At 46.7% G+C, this 21,264-nt stretch overlaps 1 protein-coding gene and 1 non-coding gene across 2 annotated transcripts in view; both read left to right on the top strand.

The window, feature by feature from the left end:
* Window positions 1-21,264, top strand: part of E2F2 (E2F transcription factor 2) — a 93,528-nt gene that overhangs the window by 37,852 nt on the left and 34,412 nt on the right. Inside the window, exon 2 of the mRNA XM_060257933.1 lies at window positions 15,885-15,990. Within this exon, the coding sequence (XP_060113916.1) occupies window positions 15,885-15,990 (106 nt within the window). The remainder of the gene's footprint in view (window positions 1-15,884; window positions 15,991-21,264) is intronic.
* On the top strand, window positions 5,873-5,939 carry TRNAT-CGU (transfer RNA threonine (anticodon CGU)). Its single transcript has one exon. It is a non-coding gene; the product is annotated as a tRNA-Thr (tRNA).

Raw genomic sequence — 21,264 nt, 5'->3', positions numbered from 1 at the left:
GATCTTGCCCTTGGAGGACCTTCGAGCCTATGGGGACTTCGTTAAACACATGGCCCATACTCTTGCACTATCAACTACTCAATGTCAGCCAGTGATAACTCACATGGTCTTTGACATAGTGCAAAGGGATGCTTCCACTCTAGTGGCCTTCTAGAGTGTGACATCAGTCCTTCTGCAAGCAACGAAAGTGCCCTGCCTGAAACTTGCCTCAACACCAATATTATCTTGTAGGTTCGACCACATGTACACGATCCAGGAAACTGATGCCAGTTTTCTGTTTACGCACCCCAAGCCTATCTCTGTGGTCATCGCATTTCCCTCCAAAAGCAAATGTGCCCATTCTGCTCCATCAGACAAGGAGAGAAACAAGCTTGACTCGCTGGGACACAAGTTCTACTCAGCAGGAGCTCTAGGCATCAAGATCAACTACGCAGCTTGTATGGAACACTATCAGTATGCTCTGTGGGAGCAGCTGATGGATATCTTGACCTCTGTGCCTGAAGAAAAGCATCAAGAGGCTAAACACATACACAGAGAGGCTATGCTAGTAGCAAAACACAAGGTGAACACAGCAAAGTACTCCTTGGAGGTTTTCCCCAGAACGCTAACATCCATCGCAACCCTCCACCACCACTCTTGGTTATGCTCCACTGCCTCCCTCAGGACACCAGGACCATGGTGGAAGACAACCAACATGGTCTTATAGGACCTTGATAAAAGCATCAAGACTTCCTGGGATCTGGGCATCTCCACCTCATCGAGATCTGGGAAACAAAAGACTTGGACCAAACTGTGGTCTTGAAAATCATTTGACAAATCCTCACCAGAGCCACCTTGGTCACTGATATCTCACCAGAGTCAGTCAAGATTGGATCCAAGCAATATTTCTCCCTGTTGCCATCACAACAGAGCAGATCCAAGGTCTCTAAACCACCCTAAATGGAGCCTTTGACTCCAGAGTCCATCCACCCATCACCATCCATCAGCTGCTCCCTCCCATCTGCCTTCAACCCCACTTACTTGCATGGGAAATAATAACTTCAGACCAGTGGGTATTGTTCGTAATCAAAGAAGGCTACAAAATAGTGTTCAGACTCCACCACCCTTTGGACTCATCATCATTCCTCCACCTCTAGCCCTCCTGCAAGAGGTCGACAACCTTATAACAAAGCAAGCCATAAAACTGGTTTCTATCCATTCACACCTTTCTGGGTTTTATTTCTAATATTTTACTGTCCCAAAGAAAGATGGAGGCCTTTGACCAATAATGGACCTCAGGGCCCTGAACAAATTAATTGTCTACAAGACGTTCAGGATGACATTGCTTCAGAACATCCGTCCACTTCTCTGGGAAGTGCGTGGATGGCTACACTGGATTTCCAGGATGCGTGTTTCCATCTTACAATCCACTGACATTTCCATCCTTACTTGCATTTTGCTACTGGAGATCTATTCTTCCAATACAAAGCACTCCCTTTCAGGATATCCACTGCCCCACATATCTTTACCGAAATGATGGTAGTCATTGCAGCTCATCTTTGTCTTCAGGGAATAATCATTTCCCCCTACATAGATGACTGGCTGGCCACAGACTCTGACACATGATCCTTCTTCATGACTTGGGGTTTCAGGTCAATGCCAAGAAATTGAACCTGACACCATCTATTTGGGGTCCAGTTCATAGGCACAATCCTAGACTCACGCCTCTGCAGAGCTTTCTTTCCACCACAGAAGGTGGAACTATCACATCCCTCGTAACCACCATTTGCAATCAAGGAAACATGTCTGCCCTTCAGATTCAGTGTTTCCTGGGCCTGATGGCTTCCACCACATCAGGTCTTGTCCAGGCTCGCCTCCTTATGTGACCACTACAAGTTCGGTTTGTCCAAAATTTCTGGCCTTCCATCCGTCACCAGTCACGATGCCTCAGGCTGCCTCAGCACGTCCTAGAGTCCCTGACTTAGTGGGAGAGAGAAACAAACCTGATGTAGGGTACTCCCTTTCAGATTCCCTTCCGATCTCAAACTCTCACAATGGACACCTCCCTGTGGGGCTGGGGAGCACATCTCCACAGCTTGTGCATGGGTGCTTCATGGGAACAGCATCTCATGACAGACCACATAAACTACTTGGAGTTGCTGGCCATCAGCTTTGCCCTGCACTCGTTCCAACATCTACTGAAAGGCCATGTAGTATCCACCCTAATGGATAACACGACAGCCCTGTATTACCTGAACAAGCAGGGGGGCACTGCCTCCTGTAGGCTTTGTCAACTTGCTCTCGACATCTGGGAAGACTGCCTTTCCTAGAGGGTGTTTCCAACAGTGACCCATCTCCCTGGAGTGCAGAACATCACAGCAGACTTCCTGAGCAGGGGAGGTGCCGCTCTTCACGAACGGGAGGTTGAACTGGAAGTACCTTCAACCTCTATTTGAGGAACGGGGCAGTCCGTCCATTGATGCATTTGCCACAAGGCACAACAGGAAATGCCCTGCCTTCTGCTCCAGAGCGGTGGCTGACTCACTGTCGCTAGGGGAAAGGCTCCTATACTCCTGGCATCATCAGCACCTTTACCTGTCCCCCCCACTACCTCTCCTCACCAGAGTAGTGAACAAGTTAATGAGGGAGAACCCGACGGGAATCTTAATCTCTGCATGGTGGCTGAGGCAACACTGGATCCCTTCCCTCATGCATCTCTGTAGGGGAATCGTCTACCACTTTCCTCCGGAACCCAACCTGCTCCTCACCCACAAGCCAGGTCCTTCACCACAACATGCTGCATCTGAAGTTGACAAAAATGATACAAAAGCTGATGGCATGGAAACTGCCTTAAACTCAATTGCCACCAGGGTCGAACACGTTATTATCAATAGCAGGAAACTTTCCACTTGGGAATTATATGCATATAAGTGGAAAGCTTTTATACAGTATTGAGACTCTGTACATAGTTCTTCATCATGTTCAGATTTAACACTAATCTTTGGGTTCTTGTTATTCTTAGTTGACAAAGGTCTTAGTCACTCCTCCCTAAGGATGTACTTAGCAGCCATTTCGACCACATAAACTAGTCAATGGATTTTCTGTCTTCACTCACCCTTCTACCAAGAGGTTCCTGAAGGGCCTCGTACAACTGTTCCCACCAGCGCAACAACCCACCTCACTACGGAATTTGCCGCAGGTATTACACCGCCTGGCATCTAAACCATTCAAACCCATGTCCACTTGCACTCCACGTTTATCGGCATTGAAAACCGCCTTTCTAGTGCTTATAATGTCATAACGTAGAGTAGGAAAACTAAGGGCTCTACGTTTTGACACCCCCCCCAAAAAAAAAAAAATCTCCTTCCATGAAAATATGGGGCCTCTTTGGCCCCAGATGTGAACTTTCTACCCAACATAATCTCTGAATTCCATCTCTCTGCAGACATTGTACTACCTACCTTTTATCCACATCCAGTCTCTGATTATGAGTGTCAACTCCATACCCTGAATATCTGCCAGGCCTTGTCCTTCTGTTTGCACCAAACAGGCAACACATGGAAATCACCTTCCTTGTTTGTGTCATATGCTACCAAAACTCTGGGATGCAGGATCTCGTCCCAACGCCTATCAAAGTGGATTGTGGAGACCATATAGCTTTGTTACATACTGGCAACATCACCTCTCCCAGTACCAGTTAGTGCCCACTCTACAGAGCCCTAGCGGTCTCAACAGGGAGTTCTTCTACCGGACATTTGCAGAGCTGCCACTTGGGCAACATCTCACATGTTTGTGAGGAGCCCTAGCGGCCTCAACAGGGAGTTCTTCTACCGGACATTTGCAGAGCTGCCACTTGGGCAACATCTCACATGTTTGTGAGGCACTATTCTCTGGACTTTCAGCTGTACACAAGGAGCTTCTGTGGGCCGAGCAGTGTTAGAGACAGCATGTGTCTACCTCCAGCACCCCTCCTCCAGGTAGGTTTTGACTCATGCTTGCTAATCTCCCATTATTGTGAAGCACAGAGACCACAAGGAAGATAGACAGGTTGCTTACCTGTAACTGATGATCTTTGAGTGGTCATCTGTGCATTCGCACTACCCACTTTCCCCACTGCTGTTGGTTCTCTTCTAGGGGCTTTCAGTGGTCAGAAGGACCTGGTGGGATCCTCGTGTTCCACACAACCCGTGGGCAAGTATGCCCCCTCACTCAATTGAAGGCACGCCTGGAGTCTTGCAGTAAAAGGAAGCTGAAAAATAATTTAGTAATAAATTATTTGAGAGACTGTACAGAGGGAAAAGACCCTCAAAGAAATTCCGCAGGTCTCTGAGGAATAGAGAAAGTGCAGGTCATTTAGTACTTAAAATGCCATCACTTATAATTATGCAAAGCAGATTTGATTAGTTGTGCACATTAGCTATCCAGATATGATTGATTAATTCGATATGAATCCATATGCTTGGAGACACCCCTTCTGAATGCTTCTGCTGGCCAGGCTCTTGTGCTTTTAGCTAAAGTTCCCTTGGCTTGCAGGTTCCTTTGTACAGTCCAGTTCTTTGCTTTTTTTCACATGCCTCCCAAAATAGTCTGCTTCCAGGAAGCCCCAGAAACTTACTGCAGACACATCAACTTGCAGCTAGAACAATGGCTCCTTTGAGATGTCAGCTACCTTCTCCGAGAGCATTGATAGCTTACCCTAACATCTTGTATTAGGAAGCTACTGGGATTAAATAAACTCTCATATTCTAGTGTGTCTGTAAGTGCAAAATATGATTTCTTGGTGTGCCTCTGGATTAGTAGTACTATCTAAATACGCAGCTAAGTAGCCATGTCCATCACTTGTGCCCTTCCCAATGGGCATGCACGGTGGAGCCCCTGCACATGGCAATTGGGAAGGGTGTGAAAATCCTTTACCTAGGCTTTGAGGTACTGATCGGGATTGGTGCAGGCACACTATATCCCATCAGTGTGAATGCACAGATGACCACTCAAAGATAATCAGTTACAGGTAAGCAACCTGTTTTTATGAATACAACTCAGAGAGCATCTTCCAACCAAAGGCTGCCCCAATGGAAAAATGGGTCAGGGTTCCCAAAGGGGGAATAGAATTTGGATGGGTGTGGCTTTCTGTGCAGGGCTGAAGATGCGCTGAGTGTGGTTTTCTTTTCCGTGCAGCTGCAAAAGCCACCACTACCACCCTGCTTCTTTGCATGTGGCTGCTGCTGCTAACAGCTTTCTTGTTGGTGCTAGGCAAGCATTTTTCAGTTGGCTGACTCTAAGCGCCATCAGAGTGATGTGGGGACTCATCCTGTGTGAGCCTCATGGGTGACTGGCTGTCTGCTGTCTCTCCCTTATTTTACTACCTTGAAGGGTGATAATCGCTTCAAGGGGAGGGACGGTGGCTCAGTGCTAGAGCATCTGCTTGGGAAGCAGAAGGTCCCAGGTTCAATCCCTGGCTTTTCCAAAAAAGGGTCCAGGCAAATAGGTGTGAAAAACCTCAGCTTGAGTCCCTGGAGAGCCGCTGCCAGTCTGAGTAGACAATACTGACTTTGATGGACCGAGGGTCTGATTCAGTATAAGGCAGCTTCATATGTTCATATGTTTGGGGAGGGATGGTGGCTCAGTGGTAGAGCCTCTGCTTGGGAAGCAGAAGGTCCCAGGTTCAATCCCTGGCATCTCCAAAAAAGGGTCCAGGCAAATAGGTGTGAAAAACCTCAGCTTGAGACCCTGGAGAGCAGGGGAAGGAGGGTGGCTCAGTGGTAGAGCCTCTGCTTGGGAAGCAGAAGGTCCCAGGTTCAATCCCCGGCATCTCCAACTAAAAGGGTCCAGGCAAATAGGTGTGAAAAACCTCAGCTTGAGACCCTGGAGAGCCACTGCCAGTTAGGGGAGGGACGGTGGCTCAGTGGTAGAGCATCTGCTTCGTAAGCAGAAGGTCCCAGGTTCAATCCCTTGCATCTCCTAAAAAGGTTCCAGGCAAATAGGTGTGAAAAACCTCAGCTGGAGACCCTGGAGAGCCGCTGCCAGTCTGAGAAGACAATACTGACTTTGACGGACCAAAGGTCTGATTCAGTAGAAGGCAGCTTCATATGTTCATATGTTCAATCGCTCTTTTTGAAATTTCTGATGGGGCCATTTTTTTCTTTTCTCCCAGTTCTGCAATCTCTTCCTTGACTATCTGGATTGGTTCTGTGTGAGCTTTAGAAATTCAGCATTGGTCCCGTGGTTAGCATTAGCAGTGCTGAATAATTTGCCTGCTTGGCAATTCAGACTTCCTCTTCCTAACCTTTCTCTTGTGGTTCCTGTTTCTCAACATACCTATTGTGTACTCTTCCTTCCGCTGGGATCCCTCTCCCTTTAGCCTCCTTGATGCTTGAGATTTCTTTCTGATCCTCAGCCGGCCCCATCAAGCCACTTCTTTCTGTAAGGTCTGTGTGAAGTTTTAATACCGGACCCAGCCGAACTGATAACTTTCCATCCCTCAGAAGCTGGGCTGTTGCCATTCAGCTGGCTTTGTTCTCCCATTGACTGGAATATTCATGTCTGTTCTATGTTCTAGGGGAAGGGACGGTGGCTCAGTGGTAGAGCATCTGCTTGGGAAGCAGAAGGTCCCAGGTTCAATCCCTGGCATCTCCAAAAAAGGGTCCAGGCAAATAGGTGTGGAAAACCTTAGCTTGAGACCCTGGAGAGCCATGAATGGGGCTGTGGCTCAGTGGTAGAGCATCTGCTTGGGAAGCAGAAGGTCCCAGGTTCATTCCCCGGCATCTCCAACTAAAAAGGGTCCAGGCGAGTAGGCGTGAAGAACCTCAGCTTAAGACCCTGGAGAGCCTTGAATGGGGCTGTGGCTCAGTGGTAGAGCATCTGCTTGGGAAGCAGAAGGTCCCAGGTTCAGTCCCCGGCATCTCCAAAAAAGGATCCAGGCAAATAGGTGTGAAAAACCTCAGCTCGAGACCCTGGAGAGCCGCTTGCCAGTCTGAGAAGACAATACTGACTTTGATGGACCAAGGGTCTGATTCAGTACAAGGCAGCTTCATATGTTCATATGTCATCATATTGGTTTAGGCAATCAGTGATGGAGGTGTCACCACAACTGCTGTACAGCATAAATTTACCATTCCCATTTGCCCTTTTTATGCATTAAGTCCTGGAATAATGTTTGTTTATGTTTAATTCAATTTATATCCCGCCCTCCCTGCCGAGGCGGGCTCAGGGCGGCTTACATCAAATCATAGTAAACTATGATTGCAGTCATAAAATCAATAAAACCATTAAACAGTACTAGTTAAAACAAATCAGATGTTACTCATATTCTCTGGACGACAGTTGTTCCAGAATTCTCCTACAGTCGACTGAAGGCTTGCCGGAAGCGAGCGATCTTACAGGCCTTGCGAAACTGAGCGAGGTCCCGCAAGGCCCTAACCTCTTCCAGCAATTGATTCCACCAGGAGGGGGCTGCCACTGAAAAGACCCGATCCCTGGTGGTCAAGAGTCTCACCTCTTTCAGCCCGGGGATCACTAGGAGATGTTGAGATCCAGATCTTAGTACTCTCTGGGGAACGTAATGTAATTGCACACAGCTACCATGTTTGTGTCAAGCGCGCTAATTTCTGTAACATAATTGTTTCTTAGACAAAGAGCAGGTCACCAGCTCTCTACTGCTCCCCCCTTATTTACAACCATTGGGCAAGTAATAAATCCATCTGGCCCGAGGATGTTAATGCTACAGCCTGGCTGGTACCACTTTCAAGTCGCCTCTCCCACAGGTTCACACTGACAACTCTTATCTTCTACTAGAGAAGTGTGAGAATGGGAGATGTTTTTAATAGCCTAAATTCCTTAGTAATAAAAGAGATAGCGTTTAAGTAACCTTTGAACCCGTGACTCAAGTATGCATCTGTAATGTAACCTTTGAAGATATCCTATGTAACAACTGTGTAACCCTTTATACGTCATTACTCCCAAGGCTTGTGTCCTTGGAGAGCTTCTGAATTTCTAACAATAAAACAGCTTTGATTTAAAACAAAAGACTGACTATTGAGAATATGGGCGCTTGACAGTTTATTTACAGCAAGAGACTGCTTATAATGTCAGTAGATAGGAAGGGACATTTATTTATTTATGAAGTATCATTTTAACCTTTGGAATGAATTCTTGCCTTGAAAGAGCATGTGTTAATGGATAAGAACATAAGAGAAGCCATGTTGGATCAGGCCAATGGCCCATCCAGTCCAACACTCTGTGTCACACAGTGGCCAAAAAATGTTTAAAGAAATCTATGTTTAAAGAAATATTTGATTTCTGAAAACATGCTGAGTTTTCGAAAATGTAATTTGGGGGGGAGCTAGAAGAAAGACATGGTATCGAGTGCTGGAAACTTCTTCATGTTTTGCAGAAGCATGAATTTAGAAGTGCATGCATATGTAAAGTGCAGATGCAGCAGCTTCCTGCGAAATTGATTTGTGATTGTTTCTGTGTATCTTTTGGAATTCTGATTGTAGACTCTGGGCGCAAACTGCACATGACATTCAGATCCTCTGAAACGTAACTCAAGTTTTTTTAAAAAGCTGAGACTGCATTATGCGCAGTGTGACTTACTTGCATGTAAATGTACATGACATTGTAGCCTCCATTACAATCGTAGAGCAGCTGTCTTAATTACTACCAAAGAGTTTTAAATAGAACCTACGTTTAATTTTAAGCAGTGAACAAATATAGCAGTCGCATTCTAAACTGTGCAGGGAGGAACAGCATAACACATAGCTTGCGCTGTGCATTTTGCTTCTACTATTAGGTTTTTTAGAATTTTACTTATAAACAACGATGCCATTTATAATTCTTAAATTGCATAAATGTGCCACAGTACAAAGTTATGTACTAACCAGGTTATAAAAAATGCTTGTTATGGTGGGAAAGCAGTAAAATGTAAGGTTGATGAGAAAGTAAGCAGTACATTTTTTTTCCAAGTTTGCTCAACATTTTTGGTTCCTTCCCTCCCCCAAACCTATTTTTTTCCCTTTGAAATTTCTGGAAATTATAGTTTTGCTTGCTTTCCGTCAGTTCTTGCTTGACAACTTTCCTGCCGCTGCTTTGGCTTGTCTGAGTGAGCCAGGACCTAGCAGGAAGCAGTTGAGGAGAGAGGCAGGCGCTCTGGGAGTGGGGCTTGCCACTAGACAGGAAGTGAGCAGGAAGTGATAGGCCAGCTGGCAGGCTTTGGGCTCCCGTTTCTTTTTTCTTTATTTTTCCTGTTGGTCTTCCTTTATATGGAGCTCCAGTTTGCTATGCCTTTTCCTCCGTAAGCCAGTACACACACCCCTTCTTAGTTCTCTTCTTAGTTCTCCTGGCCCTTTCTTACATGTCCAGGGAAATGCTGGTCACCGCTTTGGGGTTATGAAGCAGTTTTCTACAAAGCAGTTTGTCCAGGGATCCAGGTTTTTGTGTGTGTGTTTTTGCCATATTTTGGCATGGATTTGGGAGGTAGTGGGGGGGGAGGTAGTTGTGAATTTTCTGCATTGTGCTGAGGGATGGACTAGATGATCCCAGAGATCCCTTCCAACTCTATCTCCTATGTTAAGATCTAAAACTCTAATGAAATTGGCCTAATCCAGCTCTCCCATTGGCTGTGGTGTACACTACATCAGTGATTGGTACATGAACTGCCAGTCAGATGCTCTCCTGTCCCATTCATTAGCTACGCTCCTATCCCCTGCCCACTGCCAGACCCAGGACGGATGAGGATTGGGCCACTGGGGAAGCTGCTAGGCAGTAGCGGTTGCTAGGCAACTGATCTTCTGTCAGTAAAAGGCAACCAAGCTTGGTTCTCTCAGCAAAAGGTGTGGGGGGGAGGCCCTTTCCAGGCCTCTTGTTGCCTTTGAGAAAGAACTCATTGGGCCCAGTCCTGACTAGGTCTGCCATTTCCAGGTTGGTGGGAAATTCCTGGAGATTTTGTGGTGGAGTTGACAGAAACCAGAGTTTGGGGAGGGAAGGGGAGAGACCTCAGCTGACTGTGATGGCACAGAGTCCACTCCCAAAGCAGTTGTTTTCCTCGGGGGAAAGATCTGTTGTCTGAAGTTCAGTTGTTATACCAGGAGTTCTTCAGGCTACCCTACGCCTGGCTGCTTGCTACTGCTGCTGGGAAGGAGTTAGGGTTGCCAACTCCAGGCTGGGAAATTCCTGGAGATTTGAGGAGTGGAGCCTGAAGAGAGTGGGTTTGAGGAGCGGTAGGACTTCAGACAGGTGCAATGCCATAGACTCCACCCTCCAAACCAGCCATTTCCTCCTGGGGAACCATTGCTGCCAATTTCCAGGTGGGGGCTGTAGATCACTCAGAATTACAACTGCTCTCCAGATGACAGAGATCACTTCCCCTGGAGAAAACGGCTGCTTTGCAGGCTGGGCTCTGTGTCATTATACTCTGCTGAAGTTGCTTTCCTCCTGCTTTGGTCCACACTGTGATTTTGGACCAGTCACAGATGTTCAGCCTAACAGGGTTGTTGTGCAGATCAAAAGGGGAAGAGTAGAATGATGTAAATTGCTTTGGTCCACACTGTGTAGAAAGCCTGCACTTTTCCTAGGTGGAGGCTGCATACAGGAGGGAGAAGAAGATGATGATGATTTTGGATTTATATCCTGCCGTATACTCTGAGTCTCAGAGCGATCACAATCTTATCTACCTTTCCCCCCACAACAAACACCCTGTGAGGTGGGTGGGGCTGAGAGTGCTTTTACAGCAACTGCCCTTTCAAGGACAGCTTCTATGAAAGCTGTGGCTGACCCAAGGCCATCTTAGCAGGTGCAAGTGGAGGAGTGGGGAATCAAACCCGGTTCTCCCAGATAAGAGTTCGCACACATAACCATTACACCAAACTGGAGGAGATGGAAAACTGAACTCAGGTCAATTCCCCCACAGAAAACCACTGCCTTGGGTGGGAAGAAACCACAGTTGGGGGAAGTGAATTCATTCACTCGGGTGAGTGTGTGGGAAGACAGCGGGGGGGGGGGGCACTTGCCCACAGCCTCGTTCTAGAGCCTGATGTATTTTCCCTCGTGACGTGCCTTATTCCTAGAGATTCTATTATTCTGATGCTGCCCACAATGGATAAGCAACTACAAGTTCCTAAAATTAATAGTTCTTCCAGGGCATAAATTATGCAAACTCTCCCCTTTTTTTTGGCTTCTGTCTCTTTACAGCTGCTCTGGTTTTTGAATTTGATTATATGTTATAAATTACTTTATATATTTGCTGTTTGCTGCCTTGGGGTCCCAGTGACTGAAGACATGTGGCACATGAGTCCTTTTTATAGAAAGACCGTGTTGTGTAAGGGATTTAAGGGCAGGGATTTAAAGGGTAAGGGATTTAAAGAGTAGAGTTCAAGGCTGCATTGAATCTCAGTGGGTGATTGGGGTCAGTTACTCTCAACCTAATCTACCTCACAGGGCAAATGAGGATCAGGACTTCTATGTCACCAGTGTCCAAACTATTAACACCCTGTTAGAAATACTCGTTTAGTAACTACCCATATCTCTCAAGTGCCATTAACCAGTCAGATTTTTCTTGAGCCTTAAAATGAACGAGACTGCTACTGTTGCTACTGAAACAATTCGTATGTGTGAATCCTTGGATTATTGTTACCTGGATTTTATCATAAATGGCCTTTTTGTTGGCTCGCAATTTGTCTAGAAGTCTTGACGGCAGAAAGGCAGTCAGTATTAAAGCTGTTCTCTTAAACATTAGAAGATTTGATTAAAAAGTACCAAAGCATGTTCTGTCTTCCGTCCTTCCTCCAAGAGCTGGCTTGGTGTAGTGTTTAAGTGTGCAGACTCTTATCTGGGAGAACCAGGTTTGATTCTCCACTCCTCCACTTGCACCTGCTAGCATGGCCTTGGGTCAGCCATAGCTCTGGCAGAGGTTGTCCTTGAAAGGGCAACTGCTGTGAGAGCCCTCTCCAGTCCTACCCACCTCACAGGGTGTTTGTTGTGGGGGAGGAAGGGAAAGGAGATTGTGAGCTGCTCTGAGACTCTTCGGAGTGGAGGGCGGGATATAAATCCAATATCTTCTTCTTCTTCAAGGCTTGCCATGACCTCCGTGGTTCTGCCTCCTATATTATTCTCCAAATGACCCTGTAGAGCAGTCTAGACGAAGGGACATGGACTTCATCAAAGATTTCAGGTTTTCACGGCTGGTATCATCATTAGGGTTTGTAGAATCTTTCGGGCTCAAGTGCCGTGTTCTACTGGAGAAAGTTTTTCTTCCAGACATTTCGTTCTCGGCTGCGGAGAACATCCTCAGTGGCGTTGCAGCCGGAGCAGGCGCTCTGACCTTCTTGGCTGCTGTGCATTGAGTGAGTGCATTGAGCTCACTCAATGCACAGCAGCCAAGAAGGTCAGAGCGCCTGCTCCGGCTGCAACGCCACTGAGGATGTTCTCCGCAGCCGAGAACGAAATGTCTGGAAGAAAAACTTTCTCCAGTAGAACACGGCACTTGAGCCCGAAAGATTCTACAAACCCTAAGGACGGGGACTTGTTCAAGGTTTGCCTAAAGAAGCTTCATTCCTAATGAGGGTATTGCTAGTCGGACACTTTTTTTATATATATTATCCATCTCTGATCTGGGTAGCTCAGGCTAGCCTGATCTCAGAAGCTAAGCCGGTCTGCCCTGGTTAGTATTTGAATGGGAGACCACCAAGGAATACCAAGGAATTATGCAGAGGCAGGCAACGGTGACACGCACCTTTTGAACGTTTCTTCCCTTGATAACCCTACGAAGTTGCCACAGGTTGGCTGTGACTTGATGGCAAAACAAAAGCAAAAAAATAAATTATTTCAACTGCTTTATAACGTTAATTCTTTTGGAAAGTGCTTTAATGATGTATGTTTGGGAGGGCTGTTGATTTTTTAATAGTTTTATAACGAAATTTTGCCATGTATGTTTTAAATTGCTAGCAACCTTGTCGGCCTTTTTAAAAGCCGGAAAGTTGGGGATATTAAGTTTGTAAATGAAAATAAAATAAAAACAGGTGAAAGGGGGAGGGAACAAAAAACTTTCCAGTGCAGAGCTATTTCTCTCCAGGCAAATGGTCCCTGTCAATTTGTTTACCCATCCTTTCGCCCAACGGGAATTAAGGTGACTTACATTGTTTTCTTGTCCTCCATTTTAACCTCACACCAACCCTCTGAGGTAGGTTAATAATAATAATAATAAATTTATTTTTGTATCCCGCCCTCCCCCGCCAAAGGCAGGCTCAGGGCGGCTAACAAGGCATAGTAAGCACCATGGTTACAGTAAAATACAATAAAATACAATCATTACTATACAGTTAAAATAGATTAAGTTACATTCATAAGTTAAACTAAAATTAGATATAAGAGTAAACCAATTATGATTTATCAATTAAGGTGCTACAGTTCAGACTATGTGTAGGATGGCTAGCTGTCATATCCCGGGCTTCATCCTAAAAGCGAGCTGAAAGAGGGCGGTTTTGCAAGCCCTGCGAAACTGATTTAGGTCTCGCAGGGCTCGCACCTCCTCTGGTAGTTGATTCCACCATTGGGGAGCCATTGTTGAGAAGGCTTGCTCCCTCGTTGATTTCAATCTAACCTCCCTTGGTCCAGGGATTTTTAAAAGGTTTTGAGAACTCGATCTCAGTGCTCTCTGAGATCTAGTTAGACTAAGGGAGTTTGACTGGCCCAAGTTCACACAACAAGCTTCCATGTCAGAGTGGGCATTCAAACCTAGTATAAGGGTGGCCAGACTGTGGCTCGAGAGCCACATGTGGCTCTTTTGCACTTATTGCGTGGCTCTCAAAGCCCCCACTGTTGGCCAGCTTGGAGAAGGCATTTGTCTCTTTAAATCACTTCTCCAAGTCTACTTTTGCTTTCTTTCCATCTCTCCCTCCCTCCCCATCTATTTGTCTGTCTTCCTTCCTTCCTTCCTTCCTTCCTTCCTTCCTTCCTTCCTTCCTTCCTTCCTTCCTTCCTTCCTTCCTTCCTTCCTTCCTTCCTTCCTTCCTTCCTTCCTTCCTCCCTCCCTCCCTCCCTCCCTTGCAGCACTCAAACATCTGATGCTTATTCTATGTGGCTCTTACGTTAATCAAATTTGGCCACCCCTGTCCTAATTCAACTCTGTTAACCAGAGCCCTGTGCCTCCTCCCTTGGCTACGTTGCTCAGAGGAGAAACAAAGTTGTGCAGATCTTGCTTATCTGCTTCCAGCCGGGTCTGCCCTGACTTCTTCCTCTGCTAGCAAAGGGCCTTCAGTCCTTAGAAGCAGTTTTGTACAAGTCCAACTTTCTCAAAGTCAAAAAATGTTTCTAGTCCTCATGCTGCAGTTTTGTTTTGTTTGTTTTTTTAAAAATGTGATGGTACCTAAAACCAAGGCAATTTTTTTTACTTTTTGAGCCTATTTTTGAAACTTACATATCCTGGATGACTGGAAGAAATAATTTCGAAATGGAGGACTAAAAGGCTGCAAAATCCTATCCATATAATAGCCTGAAATTACATCCCAATGAAATTAGCGGTGTTTCTGGGAAACGTTGCTAGGATTCAGCTACATCAATAACAGACTTGAGGTCTGCAGCTCTTCATTGGTTAGCCGCTTGCTGCTTCAGTTAGCTTGCAAAGAAGTCCACAAAAGTTACTATTACTCAAGGAACTTGTTCACTCACACTTGCTTAAGACAGAGTTTGTGGCAGACAGTTAACTAAAAGGGAGGGGAAGCCCCTCCCCAGTTCCTTATTTAGTTATGTATTATTATTTCTTTGGTTTGCTTTTTAAAAGTGATTTTCAAGACAGAATGAGACACTGAGCAGTCAGGGTGATGCAGCGGCAAAAAAGACTAGTGCGGCCTTGGAGTGAATCAAGATGCTGACTGTTGATTGAACAAACCTTGCCTGTGAACAATGTTCTTTCTGCTCCATTCTTGAAGAAAAGATAATGTAATTAAATGGCTTCATGCCCAGAAGTAAATTTTACAATATGAACAAGGAGCAGATTAGTTTTAAAACATATATTTTTATGGCAAAGTTAATTCTAAGCTCAAAGATGCTATTGCTTATGTCATGAACATATTGAACATGAACATATGAAGCTGCCTTATACTGAATCAGACCCTTGGTCCATCAAAGTCAGTATTGTCTTCTCAGACTGGCAGCGGCTCTCCAGGGTCTCAAGCTGAGGTTTTTCACACCTATTTGCCTGGACCCTTTTTTGGAGATGCCAGGGATTGAACCTGGGACCTTCTGCTTCCCAAGCAGATGCTCTACCACTGAGCCACCGTCCCTCCCTATCCATGCATTCAGAGAAGACAAATTAAATGGTTTTGATGGTCATATTTGTTTCACATAATGCAATCTACATCAGAGAGATTCAGGGATGAGGCTGTCTTAATATTTTTGAATGCACTTTGGTGAGAATCTTAGAAATTGTGTTATATCTTTCAGTCGAAATAGAAAATATAGGCATTTTTTTCTGTTTTGATTTCATTGGCATATGCAAGTATTTTTGTATTGTGAGTCCTTCGTGTTTAATCATTTCAAGAGTGATTAGATTGCTTTATATAAAAATCATAAATGATAATATCGGTGATTTTTGATTGGGATATAAGGTTTTCATTTGATAGCAGAAATAAACTTTTGACTCCTTTTCAGTCAGAGTACTGATAACCTGTAGAGATGATTATAGAAGAGAATGACCATCTCTACACAGCCCTGTGGTTTAGTGGTTAATATATTGCTTTGGAGCAAAGACTCTTTGTTTTATAGGGAATATTTCCCCCATATACCTTGGCAACAGTTAAAAGGTAAACTTGATTATGTGGAGAAATGAACATCCCTTTTTTGTACTAGACTCTTCTTTTGTTTCTTAAATGGAATTCCATTTGTTAAAACAATGTTTTCAATTTGTTCTTTTCTAGGCCAAGAGGAAGCTGGATCTGGAAGGGATGGGTCAGCAGTATATCCCAGAGTTTCGAACCCCAAAGGGCAAGGGAAGAACACTGCCCCACATCCCAAGTCCAAAAAGTAAGCAGTGCTACCCTTACTGGGGAGGGGAAGGGTTTGTCTTTAAATATATCTTTAAACCTGCATTCTTGCAGTTCAGATACGGATTTCTAGTTCTTTTGCCCTTAGGGATTAATTTGAAAATATGTGCACAATGAAAGTTCTGAATCTGAAGGGGACTTCAGTGCTTAAGTGCTTTGCAGTGTCAAGTCCGGTTATTTTAATATAAGACGGCTGAAGAAATGTCAGGTTAATAATCTGGTCCTTCCCCATTATTTACAACACAGCAACCACGTACACCTCACCATCTGGCAGAAGAAAGTTTATGTTATGGGGGAAGGCCTGCTGTGCCTAAAAGATGCACTCCCTAAAATTCACAGGCTCATCAGTTCGCACTGTAGTGTGAGAATGCTTTTGTAGTGAAAATGATGGTTACTGCTGTACCCTCTGAACCTTAGATTTGAATGAAGCGCCTTTTGTAACGGTTTACGATACCCTGTATAGTATCCATGTAACCTCTGGTATCTCAGTATTTTCAAGGACCATGTTCCTTGGGGCACCTTTGAATTCCTAAATAAACCAGTCTATTTGAAACAAAACAAAGGACTTCGTTATTGGGAATCTCGAGGCTTGACATCCAGAGTTCCTTGAGGAGGGAGGGAGGAATGGGGCCTACAAAATTCCTTGAGTCTGTGTTGCTCCAGTGGTCCCCAAAGCCAGGCCATCTTTCTACCTAATCTTGCTGCCACGCTCTCACTCACACAACAGCTTATACCCTGAATAAAACTTTGCTGATCTTAAAGGTGCCATTGGTCTCAAACTTCGTTCTCCAGGATGACCACTCTAAGGAATCTGTAATTACTTACTTGATCCCTTGCTTGACTTGAAATCTCCAGCAAGAAACACTTTTTGTTTCCCAGTTAAGTGAAAGGTTAAAGTGAGTGATGGGTTCCTAAAGTGGCTTTTCCTCCTCTGTTTCATTAAGGATTGGCACGTTCCTTCCCTTCCTGCCTTGTGTCTGTCTGTCTACATGTGTGAGTGGGATCTGGATGGAACCTTTCCAGGGGTCTGTGATGACTCTCAGCAGTGGTGTTTTCTTTATTTACCAGGACGGCCCTGGTCAAGCTTGGAAGCACACAGCCATCCTATGATAACATTTCAAAACAAATTCAAAAATTCCTTTTGTGGCTATGAGATTGGGTGGATGGGATTGTCTGTACATCTATTTGGGGCACAGAGAAATGGTGTAGAGGGCAACCAAGGTACTCTTTCTATGAGGAAAGGCTGAAGAGCCTGGTTCTTTTCAGTTTAGAAAAGAGATGACAAAGTGGGGGGGGGGCCATGATAGAGGTTTGTAAAATTATATATGGAGGTAGAGAGAGTGCCCAGAGAGAACTTTCTCCCTCTCCCCAAATACTAGAATTCAAGAGAATCCAATGAAGCTACTGGGCAGGATGGACTATACAAGTTATCAGAATGTGGAATTCACTGCCAGAGGATGTAGTGATGGACACAGGTGTGGCTATCTTTAAAAGGGGATTGGACAAGTTCTTGGCGGATAAGCCTATCAGTGGCTATTAGACATGGTGACTAAAAGGAACCTTCATGATCAGAGGCAAGGAGCCTCTGAATCCCAGTGCCAGGAGGCAACGTCATGGGAATGCTTCACCCTCTATGCCAGGGAGGGGATGAGGGCTGGATCTGACACAAATGGGACTTTGTGGGGCTGAGAGCCATGTGTGTCATCAGTGCCAGCCCTGGAGCGCATGGTGCCCCAGGCAGGCTCCCTGCCTGGTGCTGCCTCCCGCCCTCCCTCTGCCACACATGCATGCCCCCCTTCAAAGCTCGCTGTGACAAGGCTGGGCCCTACTGGCTTTGAGGCAGCCGTGCGTTTTTTTAAGCCAGCGCAGGAGGAGGCTTCCCCCCCAACCGGAAGTGAGGGGGAGCGAAGCCGCCTCCTGCGCTGGCCGGTAGGGCCCAGCCTTATCGTGGTGAGCGAGGGGGGGGGGGGTGGAAGGGAGGGGGCTGGCGGTGGCAGCAGGAACAGCAGCTAGTGGGACGGGAGGGGGCTAGTGGTGGCAGCAGAAGCGATGGGGGAATAGGCAAACTAGGCAGTTGTCTTGGGCACCGGGAGGGGGGGAGCCCAATTTTGCACCCCCTCCCAGTGCCCTAGGCAGCCACCTAGTTTGCCTAGTGGGCGAGCCGGTCCTGTGTGTCATATAATGTGAGGTAGTGGAGATATAAACTTTATAAAGGACACAAACACGATTAAAGATATTATTTTTTAAGTTAAAATACAAACATGCTTAAAACTGTTGAAATATTTTGTTTAAAATGGAAGGGGGGGGAATAGTGGGATTTGGCAATGCAGTTTTTACAATAAAACATCATGAAAAAGCACAAGGATCACTGCAGAAACTAAAAATATGAAATGCTCTGAGCCTGGGAAAAAAATGAAAAATGCAATTGCAAGCTTCTCACTGCCCCACAGTCTACTTAGATTGGCAACGGCTCTCCAGTGTAATATCCCTCTTTGGCTGTGGGTTCGCTGGTTACTGTACTCACTAGTAGGTCTGGTGCGTCCACTAGGTGACTTTAGGCTGTTGCCTAGGGTGGTAGCCCTTGGGAGAGCTAAATTGAGGGTGACTCACAGTGTGTCGGGGGGGGGGGTGCCACTGGTCGAGTTTCCTTCCTTCTCACTGACTGGCCTGACTTCGCCAGTCCCTCCGCAGGTGCACTTTCCTCCACAAGTGCCCTGCCGGCCGCGCTTCTCCTGGAGACTGATGACACAGCCACGGGTACCCTCTCCATTGACTTGCACGGGAAGGTGGAGAGGGGGGCTTTCCGAGCTTGGGCCCTGGGGGGTTGGTGGCACAAGCTCAGGGAGCCACTCCAGATTCAGCGCCGAGACCCTGGGGAGAGCCACTCTGAACCTGCAGGCAGGCTGGAGAGCCTCTGAGACAGCCGGAAATGTGGTTTGCTGGAGACCGTCCCCACTGCCCACCTGGGCGTTGGGCCTGGCACTGTCTCCTGCCAGCAGGTAGGGAAGCTCCAGAGGGGGGGCCCTCGTTCCTACCGCAGGGGGTGATGTCATAGGAGTAGCAGAGTGCCCCTGAGCGTGTGCAGAGTGCCTTTCCTGCACCCCGCTTGGCAGGAAAAGGGCACAAGTCTTCCTCGCAGCTGGTCAGCCAAGCATCACCCCAGATGGAGAGAAGCACCCCAGGTGTGGGGAGACCGGCGGGGGGGGGGCGGCTCCTGCCTCTTTTGACCAGTTTCCGAGCTCCAGAAGCTTTCCCAGTCATGATCAAGGGTGCTGCAGGGGGAGGTCTCCTTGGAGCAGGCTGCAAAAGGCTCGCCCTTCCAACTTGTAAAAGTGCTGCGCGCGCCAGTCTTTAGCCGCCGCAGCTTAAGACAGAGCCTGGGGACAACTCCCGCCAGGAGGCATGGGCTTTTCTGAACCCCCAGCTGAGCTCTGGAAGGAAGGCTGCGCTTAAAACCTTGTGCTGCTCTTCCTTGGGCTGTCAATGTATTTCCCTTCCTAATTCCAAAATACTGGCCAGGAAAGTTTTGCGCGGATTGGAGAGAGGAGGTTTGCAATTGCGTGGGCAGTGAGGCAGGAAGGGCCGTGGGGCAGTGAAGCGGGAAGTCGGTGTGGGGGCTGTCCACTGAGTGGCCAGCGGGATGAAGGGGCCTTGCCTAGGGCACCCAAAAAACTTGCACCACCCTACTCACTAGGTCACGTCCATTCAACAGAGATAAGCTGGCTCAAAGCATCAGTCCTTTATCTGCAAGGGTACAACTCCAGGAAGCATGAGCTTCAGCTGGGTATAGGAATGCTGAGAGTGAAACAGATCTCCATTCCATTGAAACGCATTGCAGCACAGACAAAGTTGCAAGGAAAATGTGGAATGGATTTTCCGTTAAGGTCTTTGGGCCCTATCTATCTGGGCACAGAGACATTAATGGAAAATCTATTCTATGTTTTCCTTGCAGGTCTGCTTCCTGCTGCAGCCGGCAAAGACAAGGCTGAGAGAGCAGGGAACTTTGTCAGCCTCGGCGCTTCAAAGGGTGAGGACAGGAGGAGGTGGAGGGGGGAGAAAAGAACCTGCAGGTCCTATTAAAGCCCTGAGTGGGCTGGTTCCGGCTCACAGGCTGGACACTGGCATGCCTCCTCTATGCCCTGTTCTTGTTCCTTACTGTGAGCCAGGATTCTAGACTAGATGAATGGCTGCAGGGCTCTTCTTATGTAATTATAATACTTAGGTTCTACCGTGCTCCCACATGTATATGCTTTGTTGCTTCCCAAATTGGATGGGTCACATGTTGTACACAGAGCTGGAAACATACTGGCCAGGAAAGTTTTGCGCAGATTGGAGAGAGGAGGTTTGCAATTGCGTGGGCAGTGAGGCAGGAAGGGCTGTGGGGCAGTGAGGCAGGAAGTCAGGGTGGGGGCTGTCCACTGAGTGGCCAGTGGGATGAAGGGGCCTTGCCTAGGGCACCAAAAAACTTGCACCACCCTACTCACTAGGTCAGGTTGTGAGTGGCTCAGTGGTAGAGCATCTGCTTGGGAAGCAGAAGGTCCCAGGTTCAATCCCCGGCATCTCCAAAAAAGGGTCCAGGCAAATAGGTGTGAAAAACCTCAGCTTGAGACCCTGGAGAGCCGCTGCCAGTCTGAGAAGACAATACTGACTTTGATGGACCAAGGGTCTGATTCAGTATAAGGCAGCTTCATATGTTTGGGGAGGGATGGTGACTCAGTGGTACAGCATCTGCTTGGGAAGCAGAAGGTCCCAGGTTCAATCCCTGGCATCTCCAAAAAAAGGGTCCAGGCAAACAGGTGTGAAAAACCTCAGCTTGAGGCCCTGGAGAGCCGCTGCCAGTCTGAGAAGACAATACTGACTTTGATGGACCAAAGGTCTGATTCAGTATAAGGCAGCTTCATATGTTCATATGAACTCCCAGTAGCCGACAAGACCAAGAAGCTTTGCTCAGATCACACCTTTTTGTTGCATTCAACAGAGATAATTAATGGGATTCTGTGTCGGTTCTGGGACCTAATTATATTTCAGGTTGTACCCTTTGAAACCAATTGTGGATCAGAATATGTTCTCTGCAACCATAACAGTATGCCTAGGTCTTATGAAGAGGCAGTTCCAGGGTAAATTTTCCACTCATATGAGGGACTTCTATGGTACCAGTGGAGCGACACATTCCTGCCCCCCTCCCAAATCCAGCTGATCTTCCCAAAATGCTTCTTCTGGAAGACTGGGAACCTTCAGAAAGAGAATGACAAGT

Source organism: Heteronotia binoei, chromosome 17 (genome assembly GCF_032191835.1).
Source record: "Heteronotia binoei isolate CCM8104 ecotype False Entrance Well chromosome 17, APGP_CSIRO_Hbin_v1, whole genome shotgun sequence".
In the NCBI taxonomy this organism is placed as follows: domain Eukaryota; kingdom Metazoa; phylum Chordata; class Lepidosauria; order Squamata; family Gekkonidae; genus Heteronotia; species Heteronotia binoei.
The sequence above is the reverse complement of the archived record's forward strand: the minus strand, read 5'-3'. Positions and strand labels throughout refer to the sequence as shown.